Here is a 14,773-nt window from a genome sequence, read left to right on the forward strand (position 1 = left end):
CGTGTGTTTACCTTGCGGTGATTGTGTGTGTGTGTCTGGCTCGTTGCTCCTTGGGCTGCTCCGTAGTTGTCGTCGTTCCGGCTTCTTCCCTCCTGGACTGTTAGCTCCGCCCATTGACCCTAACGACCCTAGCAAAGGGACGTGGCTCTTCCCGCTGCAACCAATCAAATACAGCCAAACTTTATTGTCAAAAACTGCATGGAAAGCATCTCAGGAGACTTTACAGTGGCAATAGACCCAACACATGCTCTTAAAACACAGATTCAAATAGTTTGCATGTGTTTCAGACAACCTCATCCTTCCATAGGAAAACAATGTCTGGTGAAAGTCTGTAACTTCCACAGGAAAACAATGTCTGGTGAAAGTCTAACTTCCACAGGAAAACAATGTTTGGTGAAAGTCTGTAACTTCCACAGGAAAACAATGTTTGGTGAAAGTCTGTAACTTCCACAGGAAAACAATGTCTGGTGAAAGTCTAACTTCCACAGGAAAACAATGTTTGGTGAAAGTCTGTAACTTCCACAGGAAAACAATGTTTGGTGAAAGTCTGTAACTTCCACAGGAAAACAATGTTTGGTGAAAGTCTAACTTCCACAGGAAAACAATGTTTGGTGAAAGTCTGTAACTTCCACAGGAAAACAATGTTTGGTGAAAGTCTGTAACTTCCACAGGAAAACAATGTCTGGTGAAAGTCTGTAACTTCCACAGGAAAACAATGTTTGGTGAAAGTCTGTAACTTCCACAGGAAAACAATGTTTGGTGAAAGTCTAACTTCCACAGGAAAACAATGTTTGGTGAAAGTCTGTAACTTCCACAGGAAAACAATGTTTGTTGAAAGTCTGTAACTTCCACAGGAAAACAATGTTTGGTGAAAGTCTGTATCTTGTCTATAGTGTCTCTCCTGTCTGCATTATGTCTATAGATCTCATACTTGTAGATCAAGTTGATCACTAGTAAAACCAGTAACTAGTCTAAACTACTAACTAGTCTATAACTAGTCTGTAACTTCTCTCTAATTATAAGGCTCTCCACACGTGTAGAGAATGAAACTAGTCTCTAAGCTAGTATTGTAACTAGTATTGTATCTAGTGTTTAAGTAGTACTGTAAGTACAGTTTCTCACAGCAGGAAAATAATCCTGCAGCAACAGGAAATGTGAATTATTGTGTGGATTATAATTAAATGGACATTTTTGTAGTGGTTGACACATTTTTCGTAGGGGCAAATAAAGTCTGACATTTTAAAGTGAAAATGACAAACTTTAGAAGCCTTATTAAACAATGAACACACGACAAGTTAGCATTTCTTGCTAGTGCAGGAAAATTCTCTGCGACAACAGAGTGTCCAAATGAAGAGTACATCTGTAGTCTCGAACTAGTTGAACTCGTCTCTAACTCCAGGACTAGTCTCTGACCTGTATCCATTGTGGCTGGAGCCCAGAGACTTGTACAGGGAGGAGGGAGGAGAGTTGAGTCTGTTCTGTCGTTCCAGCTGTCTCTGCTCCTTTATCTTCTTAGGCTGGGGCTTGCTATAGCTCTCCTCTCTGCCAATGTAGCTGGACATGCCATACACTGGGATTATCTCTGGGAGACAGAGAGATGGAGGGGGTGAATAGGGAGGGAGGGAGAGGAAAGTGAGAGAAGGAAAGACGAGAGAGGGAGTTAGCTATGTCATTTAGGTGTATGTATATACACTTAGTAGACAAAACATTAAGGACAGCTGCTACAGACATAGACGGACCAGGTGAATCCAGGTGAAATCTATTATCCCTTATTGATGTCATTTTTTACATCCATTTCAATCAGTGTAGATGAAGGGGAAGAGACAGGTTAAATCAGGATTTTTAATCCTTGAGACAATTGAGACATGGATTGTGTTTGTGTGCCATTCAGAGGGTGAATGGGCAAGACAAAATATTGAAGTGCCTTTGAACGGGGTGTGGTAGTAGGTGCCAGGCGCACCGGTTTGAGTGTGTCAAGAACTGCAATGCTGCTGGGTTTTTCCCGCTCAACAGTTTCATGTGTGTATCAAGAATGGTCCACCACCCAAAGGACATCCAGCCAACTTGACACAACTGTGGGAATCATTAGAGTCAACATGGGCCAGCATCCCTGTGGAACACTTTCAACACCTTGTAGAGTCCATGCCCTGATGAATTGAAGCAGTTCTGAAGGCAACTCAATATTAAGGTCTTCCTAATGTTTTGTACACTTAGTGTATATATAAACAGTACCCGTCAAAAGTTTGGACACACCTACTCATTCCAGGGTTTTTCTTTATTTTTACTATTTTCTACATTGTAGAATAATAGTGAAGACATCAAAACTATGAAATAACACATATGGAATCATGTAGTAACCAAATCAGTGTTCAACAAATCAAAATATATTTTTGATTATAGATTCTTCAAAGTAGCAACCATTTGCCTTGATGACAGCTTTGCACACTCTTGGCATTCTCTCAACCAGCTTCATGAGGTAGTCACCTGGAATGCATTTCAATTAACAGGTGTGCCTTGTTAAAAGTTAATTTGTGGAATTTCTTTCCTTCTTAATGCATTTGAGCCAATCAGTTGTGTGTGACAAGGTAGGGTTGGTATACAGAAGATAGCCCTATTTGTTAAAAGACCAAGTCCATATTATGGCATGAACATCTCAAATAAGCAAAGAGAAACAACAGTCCATAATTACTTTAAAACATGAAGGTCAGTCAATGCGGAAAATTTCAAGAACTTTGAAAGTTTCTTCAAGTGCAGTCGCAAAAACCATCACGCGCTATGATGAAACTGGCTCTCATGAGGACCGCCACAGGAAAGGAAGACCCAGAGTTACCTCTGCTGCAGAGGATAAGTTAATTAGAGTTACCAGCCTCAGAAATTGCAGCCCAAATAAATGCTTCACAGAATTCAAGTAACAGACACATCTCAACATCAACTGTTCAGAGGAGACTGCGTGAATCAGGCCTTCATGGTCAAATTGCTGCAAAGAACCCACTACTAAAGGACACCAATAAGAAGAGACTTGCTTGGGGAAAGAAACACGAGCAATGGACATTAGACTGGTGGAAATCTGTCCTTTGGTGTATTGAGTCCAAATTTGAGATTTTTGGTTCCAACCGCCATATCTTTGTGAGACACAGAGTAGGTGAACGGATAATCTCTGCATGTGTGGTTCCCACCATGAAGCATGGCGGAGGAGGTGTGATGGTGTGGGGGTGCTTTGCTGGTGGCACTGTTTGTGATTTATTTAGAATTCAAGGCACACTTAACCAGCATGGCTACCACAGCATTATGCAGTGATACGCCATCCCATCTGGTTTGCGCTTAGTGGGACTATCATTTGTTTTTCAACAGGACAATGACCCAACACACCTCCAGGCTGTGTAAGGGCTATTTGACCAAGAAGGAAAGTGATGGAGTTCTGCATCAGATGACCTGGCCTCCACAATCACCCAACCTCAACCCAATTGAGATGGTTTGGAATGAGTTGGACCGCAGAGTGAAGGAAAAGTAGCCAACAAGTGCTCAGCACATGTGGGAATTCCTTCAAGACTGTTGGAAAAGCATTCCAAGTGAAGCTGGTTGAGAGAATGCCAAAAATGTGCAAAGCTGTCATCAAGTCAAAGGGTGGCTACTTTGAAGAATCTAAAATATAATTTGATTTGTTGAACACGTTTTTGGTTACTACATGATTCCATGTGTTACTTCATTATTCTAGAAAATAGTACAAAAAAAATGTAGAAAATAGTACCAAAAAACATGAATGAATGAGTAGGTGTGTCCAAACATTTGACTGGTATTGTATATATCTCCAGTGGTGTAAAGTACTTAAGTAAAAATACTTTAAAGTACCACTTAAGTCGTTTTTGGGTTATCTGTACATTAATTTACTATTTATATTTTTGACAACTTTTACTTTTACTCCACCACATTCCTAAAGAAAATAATGTACTTTCTACTCCATACATTTTCCCTGACACCCAAAAGTACTCGTTACATTTTGAATGCTTAGCAGGACTGGAACATTATTCAATTCACGCACTTAAAGAGAAAATCTCTGGTCATTCCTACTGCATCTGATCTGCAAACTCACTAAACACAAATGCTTGTTTGTAAATTAGTGTTGGAGTGTGCCCCTGGCTATTCATAAACTAAAAAAACAAGAAAATAATGCCGGCTGGTTTGCTTAATATAATGAATTTGAAATTATTTATACTTTTACTCTTGATACTTAAGTATATTTTAGCAACTACATTTACTTTTGATACTTAAGTATATTTAAAACCAAATACTTTTAGTAGTATTTTACTGGGTGACTTTCACTTTTCCTTGAGTCATTTTCTATTAAGGCATCTTTACTTTTACTCAAGTATGACAATTAAGTAGTTTTTCTACCACAGTATATATCTCTGGTATAGGCTACATTATCTCATATGCCCATAGACGTATATAGCTTAATCTCACTTCTATCTACGAAGTAAATATACTTTCCTGCAACCCGCCTCACCCAATGTGGTACGGATCTGCTATTTTTATTACTAATAACTGGAACTTCCATCAGGAGCTAGCCAGCTAACTAGATACTAGTCTTTGTTAGCCATGGCTAGCGGTCTTCACCTCTTTACCCCGGAATCAGCCGCCTTAGCTTGGACAATACCTGCCAGTCTGCACAGCGCGATATCAACCCAGAGCATATCGGACTGCTTCTCTCTACCACATCACCGGATTCCTGCCGCTCTGGATCATTACACTGTGTCATTACTCCTAGCTATCTGCTAGCTAGCTAGCTGCAAACGAGTGGCTACTGTTAGCTAACACCTCTGTCCCGGAGCAAGCACCAGCTAGCCTCGAGCTAGGCCCATATACCAACTAATTCTAGGGCTACAATTACATCCTTTGCCAATTGGCCTGGACCATTTATTGTCGACACAGCGGAGTCCCGCCGATCCATCACGACTGGACTGCCGACGTGATCGCCCGATGTGGTTTCAACAGTCTATTCTGTTATGATGTCGCCTCAGAACCATCTACTAGCCCCGGCCCGCTAGCTTTTCTGAATGCTGTGTCCCCTGCTCGCCTAGCGTAGTAGTGATAACCGTACAGCACCCTGTCTCACCTATTGCTACTCTTTTGACCCTATGATCACTCGGCTACACAGCTGATGCCCCCTGGACTGTTTCAATAACATGGTAGCTCATTTTGTTTACCTGTCGGCCCCAGCCTCGAACTCAGGTCCTGTATGTATCTAACTGACCCGCCCTGCCCTTTCTTCACCATTTACCACTGTCATAGCTCTCCTGATCAACACCTGTGATTGCTTTATGCCTCTCTCTAATGTCAATATGCCTTGTCTACTGCTGTATTGGCTAGTTTTTATTGCTTTATTTCTCTGATCCACCTCTAAACAGACGACACCATTCTGTATACTTCTGGCTCTTCTTTGGACACTGTGTTAACTAAACTCCAGATGAGCTTCAATGCCATACAACTCTCCTTCCGTGGCCTCCAACTGCTCTTAAATACAAGTAACACTAAATGCATGCTCTTCAACCGATCGGTGCCCGCACCCACCCGCCCGACTAGCATCACTATTCTGGACGGTTCTGACCTAGAATATGTGGACAACTATAAATACCTAGGTGTCTGATTAGACTGTAAACTCTCCTTCCAGACTCACATCAAACATCTCCAATCCAAAATGAAATCTAGAATCGGCTTCCTATTTCGCAACAATGCATCCTTCACTCATGCTGCCAAACATACCCTCGTAAAACTGACTATCCTACCGATCCTTGACTTTTGCGATGTCATTTACAAAATAGCCTGCAACACTCTACTCAGTAAATTGGATGCAGCCTATCACAGTGCCATCCGTTTTGTCACCAAAGCCCCATATACTACCCACCACTGCGACCTGTATGCTCTCGTTGGCTGGCCCTCGCTTCATATTCGTCGTCAAACCCACTGGCTCCAGGTCATCTATAAGTCTTTGCTAGGTAAAGCCCCGCCTTATCTCAGCTCACTGGTCACCATAGCAGCACCCACCCGTAGCACGCGCTCCAGCAGGTATATTTCACTGGTCACCCCAAAGCCAATTCCTCTTTTGGCCGCCTTTCCTTCCAGTTCTCTGCTGCCAATGACTGGAACGAACTACAAAAATCACTGAAGCTGGAGACTCATATCTCCCTCACTAACTTTAAGCATCAGCTTTCAGAGCATCTTACAGATCATTGCACCTGTACATAGCCCATCTGCAAATAGCCCATCCAACTACCTCATCCCCATATTGTTATTTATTTTATGTATAAATATTTTTTGATCCTTTGCACCCCAGTATCTCTACTTGCACATTCATCTTCTGCACATCTATCACTCCAGTGTTTATTTGCTAAATTGTAATTATTTCACCACTACGGCCTATTTTTTTTTATTGCCTTACCTCCCTAATCTTACTTAATTTGCACACACTGTATATAGACTTTTCTATTGTGTTATTGACTGTACGTTTGTTTATTCTATGTGTAACTCTGTGTTGTTGTTTGTGTCGCACTGCGTTGCTTTATCTTGGCCAGGTCGCAGTTGTAAATGAGAACTTGTTCTCAACTGGTCTACCTGGTTAAATAAAGGTGACATAAATAAATAATAATAAATATGCCCCTCACGACGCCAGGACAGCGGAGTCAATCACCACCTTCCGGAGACACCTGAAACCCCACCTCTTTAAGGAATACCTGGGATAGGATTAAGTAATCCTTCTAACCCCCCCCCCCCACCCCCCCCCCCAAAAAAAAGATATAGATGTACTATTGTAAAGTGGTTGTTCCACTGGATATCATAAGGTGAATGCACCAATTTGTAAGTCGCTCTGGATAAGAGCGTCTGCTAAATGACGTAAATGTAAATGTTAGGCTGGGGTGTGGGTATCTTACCTTCTCCATATATGGGCGGGAGGTGGTGTTGGTAGTACTGGTGAGGAGGCAGGTCTCCAGGACTCACAGGGGGATAGAAGGAGTGAGAGTTGGGGATAAAGTGGGGATGGGTGAGGTACGGAGGGAGGTGGTGCGTGGGGGAGAGAGCGGGGGAGTACGAGGGAGGATAACACTCAGGAGACTGGGGGGTGACGACCACCCGACGCACTCCTGTGTTGTCTTCTAACACCTGGGGGGAGGAGAGGAGAGAGGAGAGGAGGAGGGGAGAGGAGGAGGGAGGAGAGAGGAGAGAGGAGAGGGGGAGGGGGGAGAGGAGGAGGGAGGAGAGAGGAGAGCGGGAGGGGGGAGAGGAGGAGGGAGGAGAGAGGAGAGGAATTCTTAGCATTACTGGAGAAGTCCACAATAGAACACATCCAATAACGCTCCACAAACACTGGACCCAATTAAATCCAACCCACATTGGAGTATTCACACAGTAGCTCTCCCCATGGTCAAATAACATGGCAGGTTGTGTAAAATCCACCATCACAACCAGGTAGTCGATTCCCCTCACAGGTAAGTACAGTTGACAGAATAAGAGGAGTGTTGCTATGGGTTTGATCAAACTCCAGTTTAAGACTTTTGCTGTACACACACACACACACACACAAATTCCACCAATTCAGACACTCTCTCTCATACACATTCCATTCCATTCACACACATTCCAATCAGTAAGCAAACACACACTCCCCCGTGAGAGTCGCTTCCAAGTGCTGCAGCAGCACACACACACACACACACACACACACACACACACACACACACACACACACACACACACACACACACACACACACACACACACACACACACACAAGCAGGGAGAGAGGAGAAAAGATAACAGACCACTCTCCCTGACTCCCCCCTCCCCCCTCCGAACTCCACATCCTCTATACAAAACAAACTTACCATATGTGAAAAACAGCCATGTTTATGTGACAACAAGGCCAAGTCCCACCAGAAACCAGTTGGCAGAGGATCCCCCTCTCTCTCCTTCCATCTCTCTCTCCTTCCATCTCTCTCTCTCCTTCCATCCCTCTCTCTCCTTGCATCCCTCTCTCTCCTTCCATCCCTCTCTCTCCTTCCATCCCTCTCTCTCCTTCCATCCCTCTCTCTCCTTCCATCCCTCTCTCTCCTTCCATCCCTCTCTCTCCTTCCATCTCTCTCTCTCTCCTTCCATCCCTCTCTCTCCTTCCATCCCTCTCTCTCCTTCCATCCCTCTCTCTCCTTCCATCCCCCTCTCTCTCCTTCCATCCCTCTCTCTCCTTCCATCCCTCTCTCTCTCCTTCCATCCCTCTCTCTCCTTCATCCCTCTCTCTCCTTCCATCCCTCTCTCTCTCCTTCCATCCCTCTCTCTCCTTCCATCCCTCTCTCTCCTTCCATCCCTCTCTCCTTCCATCCCTCTCTCTCTCTCCTTCCATCCCTCTCTCTCTCTCCTTCCATCCCTCTCTCTCCTTCCATCCCTCTCTCTCCTTCCATCTCTCTCTCTCCTTCCATCCCTCTCTCTCCTTCCATCCCCCTCTCTCTCCTTCCATCCCTCTCTCTCTCCTTCCATCCCTCTCTCTCCTTCCATCCCTCTCTCTCTCCTTCCATCCCTCTCTCTCTCTCCTTCCATCCCTCTCTCTCTCTCCTTCCATCCCTCTCTCTCCTTCCATCTCCCTCTCTCTCCTTCCATCCCTCTCTCTCTCCTTCCATCCCTCTCTCTCTCCTTCCATCCCTCTCTCTCTCCTTCCATCCCTCTCTCTCTCTCCTTCCATCCCTCTCTCTCCTTCCATCCCTCTCTCTCCTTCCATCCCTCTCTCTCCTTCCATCTCTCTCTCTCTCCTTCCATCTCTCTCTCTCTCCTTCCATCTCTCTCTCTCTCCTTCCATCCCTCTCTCTCTCTCCATCCTTCCATCTCTCTCCTTCCATCTCTCTCTCCTTCCATCTCTCTCTCCTTCCATCCCTCTCTCTCCTTCCATCCCTCTCTCTCCTTCCATCTCTCTCTCTCTCCTTCCATCTCCTCTCTCTCTATCTCTCTCCTCCATCTCTCTCTCTCTCTCCTTCCATCTCTCTCTCTCTCTCCTTCCACTCCTCTCTCTCTCCTTCCATCCCTCTCTCTCCTTCCATCCCTCTCTCTCCTTCCATCTCTCTCTCTCCTTCCATCTCTCTCTCTCCTTCCATCTCTCTCTCTCCTTCCATCTCTCTCTCTCTCCTTCCATCTCTCTCTCTCTCCTTCCATCTCTCGCTCTCTCCTTCCACTCTCTCTCTCTCCTTCCATCTCTCTCTCTCTCCTTCCATCTCTCTCTCTCCTTCCATCTCTCTCTCTCCTTCCTCCCTCTCTCTCCTTCCATCGCTCTCTCTCCTTCCATCCCTCTCTCTCCTTCCATCTCTCTCTCTCTCTCTCCTCCATCTCTCTCTCTCCTTCCATCCCTCTCTCTCCTTCCATCCCTCTCTCTCCTTCCATCCCTCTCTCCTTCCATCCCTCTCTCCTTCCATCCCTCTCTCTCCTTCCACTCTCTCTCCTTCCATCTCTCTCTCTCCACTCTCTCTCTCCTTCCATCTCTCTCTCTCTCTCCATCTCTCTCTCTCTCTCCTTCCATCCATCTCTCTCTCCTTCCATCCATCCCTCTCTCTCCTTCCATCCCTCTCTCCTTCCATCCCTCTCTCTCCTTCCATCTCTCTCTCCTTCCATCCCTCTCTCTCCTTCCATCTCTCTCTCTCCTTCCATCCCTCTCTCTCCTTCCATCCCTCTCTCTCCTTCCATCCCTCTACCTCCTTCCATCTCTCTCTCTCTCTCTCTCCTTCCATCCCTCTCTCTCCTTCCATCCCTCTCTCTCTCTATGTGCGTGTTTATGTACTGTAAGGGTGACACTTTTTCCCGCTCTCAGTTGGCTCAGTGGCCTCCCCCCAACACACACAGTCAATGGCCTCGCTGCTATCACCCCCCCCCCCCCCCCCCAACAACGTACCCTGCAATAATCAACACATTCCTCTCAGCTCTGGGCGGCTTCAGTTGAGAGCAAGTTTACCACACACAAACACAGCTTACCTGGGAGATGTATCCTGGGGGGACGTGGATGGGGGGGATTGATCCATTGGGAGACATCATTGGGACCTCAGCAGGACCTGCACGAAAGATACACACTGTCAGTCACTGTAACACACACACACACGCTAATGACAAGGAAACGCCTAGGCTTTAGTTCAACATGCTAACACGGTCTTGTGTCATGCAGGAGACCTGGATTCAGTCACAGACACACAAACAACAGCAGGTAAAGCTCTTATGGAGGAAAATCCACGTATTTTTGTTTTTACTTTTCCACTGTGATCTCTCTCTCCCCATCTCCCCCCTCCCCCCCCCTATCTCTGGTAAAGTCATTGGTATCCTGTAGAGTGTGCTGTAGGCAAGTCTGGATTCAGTGTAAATCATCCTAAACACACACACACACACACACACACACACACACACACACACACACACACACAGTAGGTTCGAAGTACACAGTGAGAGACCCCTTTTTGCCCCCTCTCTGACCTCCCATCTCCCCTCCTCCCTCTCTTCTTTTCTGGGGGATATGAAGCTGTTCATTGAGCATAACATATGAAAACACAAACACACTAACACACACACGCACACAAACGCATTCATACACATTTGCACACACACACACAAATACACGCACACACACACAAATGCACACCCACTTGGCAAACAGACGTGTTTAGACAGTCTCTGCAGCCTCTGTGCTCTTCGCTCAGCAAACAGCAGCTTTCCACCACTTAAACACACACAGCACAGAGTGTTCCCATCCGTGGCCCCTAGACACAAGCACACACAAGCACACACACATGCAAACAACCACACACACTCACATAGATGGTAGAACATGGCTCTTTTAGTGTACAATAATAGTTCCCAGTAACTCTGGGAACAAGTTCCTATTTATTTTTGGTCTGTAATGAATTAAACAACCCACATGTGATCTTCCAAATCTACAACAGCCAAGCTAAAGGTAGAAGCAAGCGCATACAGGTAACCGCCAAAATAAAGGAAACACCAACATAAGCTGTTTAGACACTTTAACAGCTTCAACCCACCTTGGCATAGATTCTACAAGTGTCTAGAACTCTATTGGAGGGATGCGACACCATTCTTCCACAATAAATTCCATCATTTGGTGTTTTGTTGATGGTGGTGGAAAACGCTGTCTCAGGCACCGCTCCAGAATCTCCCATAAGTGTTCAGTTGGGTTGAGATCTGGCCACTGAGACGACCATGGCATTTGGTTTACATCATTTTCATGCTCATCAAACCAGTCAGTTACCACTCATGCCCTGTGGAGGGGGGTATTGTCCTCCTGTGGGTCATAGACATGGTAGCCAAAATAATGGCCTACCCAGCATTTTTTACCCTAAGCATGATGGGATGTTAATTGCTTAATTAACTCAGGAACCACACCTGTGTGGAAGCACATGCTTTCAATATATTCTGATCAAAAATATAAACGTAACATGCAACAATTTCAACGTTTTTACTGGGTTACAGTTCATTGTAAAGATGGCACCGAAGAGGATGGCTGATGTTTTACATGCTCCTAACCAATTGTGCTATTTTGTTAGTTTTATTGTGTTGTTTGTAACTTATTTTGTACATAATGTTACTGCTACCGTCTCTTATGGCCGAAAATAACATGGACATCAGAACAGTGATTACTCACCACGATCTGGAAGAAGCTTTTTCCTTTAACGAGTCAGACGAGAACGATATACTGCTCTCCTGGGAACAGGCCCAGATCCCCGTCATTTGCGTGAAGAAAAGACGGAGGAAGAGAGGACGCAGATCAGGCTGCCTTTTGAGAATCCATAGGCGAGCGAGTAAACTCCCACTGCCTTCTGTCCTACTTGCTAACATGCAAATCATTGGAAAATAAAATTGATGACCTACGATTACGATTATCCTACCAACAGGACATTAAGAACTGTAATATCTTATGTTTCACCGAGTCATGGCTGAGCGACGACACGGAAAATATAGAGTTGGAGGGATTTTCCAGGCACCGGCAGAACAGAGAAGTTACATCTGGTAAGACGAGGGGTGGAGGTGTGTGTCTTTATGTCAATAACAGCTGGTGTGCGATGTCTAATATTAAAGAAGTCTCAAGGTATTGCTCGCCTGAGGTAGAGTACCTTATGATAAGCTGTTGACCACACTATCTACCAAGAGAGTTCTCATCTATATTATTCGTAGCCGTCTATTAACCACCACAGACCGATGCTGGCACTAAGACCACACTCAACCAACTCTATAAGGCCATAAGCAAACAAGAAAATGCTCATCCAGAAGTGGCTCTCCTAGTGGCTGAGGACTTTAATGCAAGCAATCTTAAATCAGTTTTACAACATTTTTACCAGCATGTCACATGTGCAACCAGAGGGAAAAAAACTCTAGACCACCTTTACTCCACACACAGAGATGCATACAAAGCTCTCCCTCGCCCTCCATTTGGCAAATCTGACCATAATTCTATCCTCCTGATTCCTGCTTAAAATAAAAAACTAAAGCAGGAAGTGCCAGTGACTCACTCAATACGGAAGTGGTCAGATGACGCGGATGCTATGCTACAGGATTGTTTTGCTAGCACAGACTGGAATATGTTCCGGGATTCATCCAATGGAATTGAGGAGTATAACACCTCAGTCAACTGGCAAGTGTCTTCACTGACATGTTCAACCTCTCCCTGACTCAGTCTGTAATACCTACCTAGGTCAGAGACCTGGCAGTGTGGTGCCAGGACAACAACCTCTCCCTCAATGTGAGCAAGACAAATGAGCTGATCGTGGACTACAGGAAAAGGCGGGAACTGGAACACGCTGTCATACACGTTGATCCAGAGAATCCCAAACATGCTCAATGAATGACATGTCTGGTTAATATACAGGCCATGGAGAACAAACATATTCAGCTTCCAGGAATTGTGTACAGATCCTTGCGACATAAGGCCGTGCATTATCATGCTGAAACATGAGGTGATGGCCACGGATGAATGGCATGACAAAGCCTCAGGATCTCGTCACGGTATCTCTGTGCATTCAAATAGCCATCAGTAAAATGCAATTGTTTTCTTTGTCCGTAACTTATGCCTGCACATACCATAACCCCACCGTCACCATGGGTCACAACGTTGACCTCAGCAAACCGCTCGCCAACACAATGCCATACATGTGGTCTGTGGTTGTGAGGCTGCTTGGACGTACTGCCAAATTCTCTAAAACAACGTTGGAGGAGGCTTATGGTCGAGAAATGAACATTCAATTCTCTGGCAACAGCTCTGGTGGACATTCCTGAAGTCAGCATGCCAATTGCAGGCTCCCTGAACTTCAGATATCTGTGGCATTGTGTTGTGTGACAAGACTGCACATTTTAGAGTGGCCTATTATTGTCCCCCAGCACAAGGTGATCATGCTGTTTAATCAGCTTCTTGATATGCCACACCTGTCAGGTGGATGGATTATCTTGGCAAAGGAAAAATGCTCACTAACAGGGATGTAAACACATTTGTGCACAACATTTGAGAGAAATACGCTTTTTGTGCGGATGGAACATTTCTGTGATCTTTTTTTTCAGCTCATAAAACATGTTGCCTTTATATTTTTGTTCAGTGTAGTTTGTATCCCTCATTTACTCAAGTGTTTCCATTCTTTTTGGCAGTTACCTTTACCTCTGTTGAGTACATTATCCTTTTAAATGGTTAAAACCAAAAGCAAAAATGATCAATTCAAAGTAACAATTGAGTTGGTAGTGTTAATTCTCAATATATTACAAACAGCTGGTGTCAGATATGTACTAGCTTTAACTGCTCGCTCCCTTTCTCTCCTCCCCTCTTCTCTCCTCCCTTCCGTCAGATGTCAGAGATGAGGTCATTTCCTGTCTCAAATATATGGCATCACCACCCAGACAGGAAGATGTGATGTAGAATACAATCTGTCACCTCCACATCCAAGTGTTTACCCTAGCAACCACATCGCAACCGTTTCATTATCGGTCCCCCCCCCCCCCCCCCCCCCCCACACACACACACACACACACATAAACTACAGGAGATCAGTTCTCTCCGTGTCCATGGACTAATTAAGCAGAATCTCATCTTCAAAATAATGAAGCATCATCCTTTCCCCACTACCACATGGAATTCACTCCAAACTATAGGAGACACACTCACACACGCTCTCTCTCACACACTCAGGTTCTCTCTCACACACACACGCTCTCTCTCACACACACACGCTCTCTCTCACACACTCAGGTTCTCTCTCACACACACACGCTCTCTCTCAGACACACACGCTCTCTCTCACACACACACGCTCTCTCTCACACACTCAGGTTCTCCCTCACACACACACGCTCTCTCTCTCACACACACGCTCTCTCTCACACACACACGCTCTCTCACACACACACGCTCTCTCTCACACACACACGCTCTCTCTCACACACACACGCTCTCTCTCACACACACACGCTCTCTCTCACACACTCAGGTTCTCTCTCACACGCTCTCTCTCACACACACACGCTCTCTCTCACACACACACGCTCTCTCTCACACACTCAGGTTCTCTCTCACACACACACGCTCTCTCTCACACACACGCGCTCTCTCTCACACACACGCGCTCTCTCTCACACACACGCGCTCTCTCTCACACACACGCGCTCTCTCTCACACACACGCGCTCTCTCACACACACGCGCTCTCTCTCACACACACGCGCTCTCTCTCACACACACGCGCTCTCTCTCACACACACGCGCTCTC

General features: G+C 45.4%; 1 protein-coding gene across 1 annotated transcript in view; it reads right to left on the bottom strand.

Annotated features, from left to right (window-relative positions):
- The window catches only part of LOC106591582 (fibronectin type III domain-containing protein 3B), a 257,995-nt gene that overhangs the window by 101,846 nt on the left and 141,376 nt on the right, over positions 1–14,773 (bottom strand). Inside the window, exons 4-7 of the mRNA XM_045698964.2 lie at positions 10,000–10,076; positions 6,927–7,155; positions 1,414–1,582; positions 12–154 (exon numbers count right to left, since the gene is read on the bottom strand). Of these exons, the coding sequence (XP_045554920.1) occupies positions 12–154; positions 1,414–1,582; positions 6,927–7,155; positions 10,000–10,076 (618 nt within the window). The remainder of the gene's footprint in view (positions 1–11; positions 155–1,413; positions 1,583–6,926; positions 7,156–9,999; positions 10,077–14,773) is intronic.

This window comes from Salmo salar, chromosome 17 (genome assembly GCF_965601325.2).
Source record: "Salmo salar chromosome 17, fSalSal1, whole genome shotgun sequence".
Taxonomy (NCBI): Eukaryota; Metazoa; Chordata; class Actinopteri; order Salmoniformes; family Salmonidae; genus Salmo; species Salmo salar.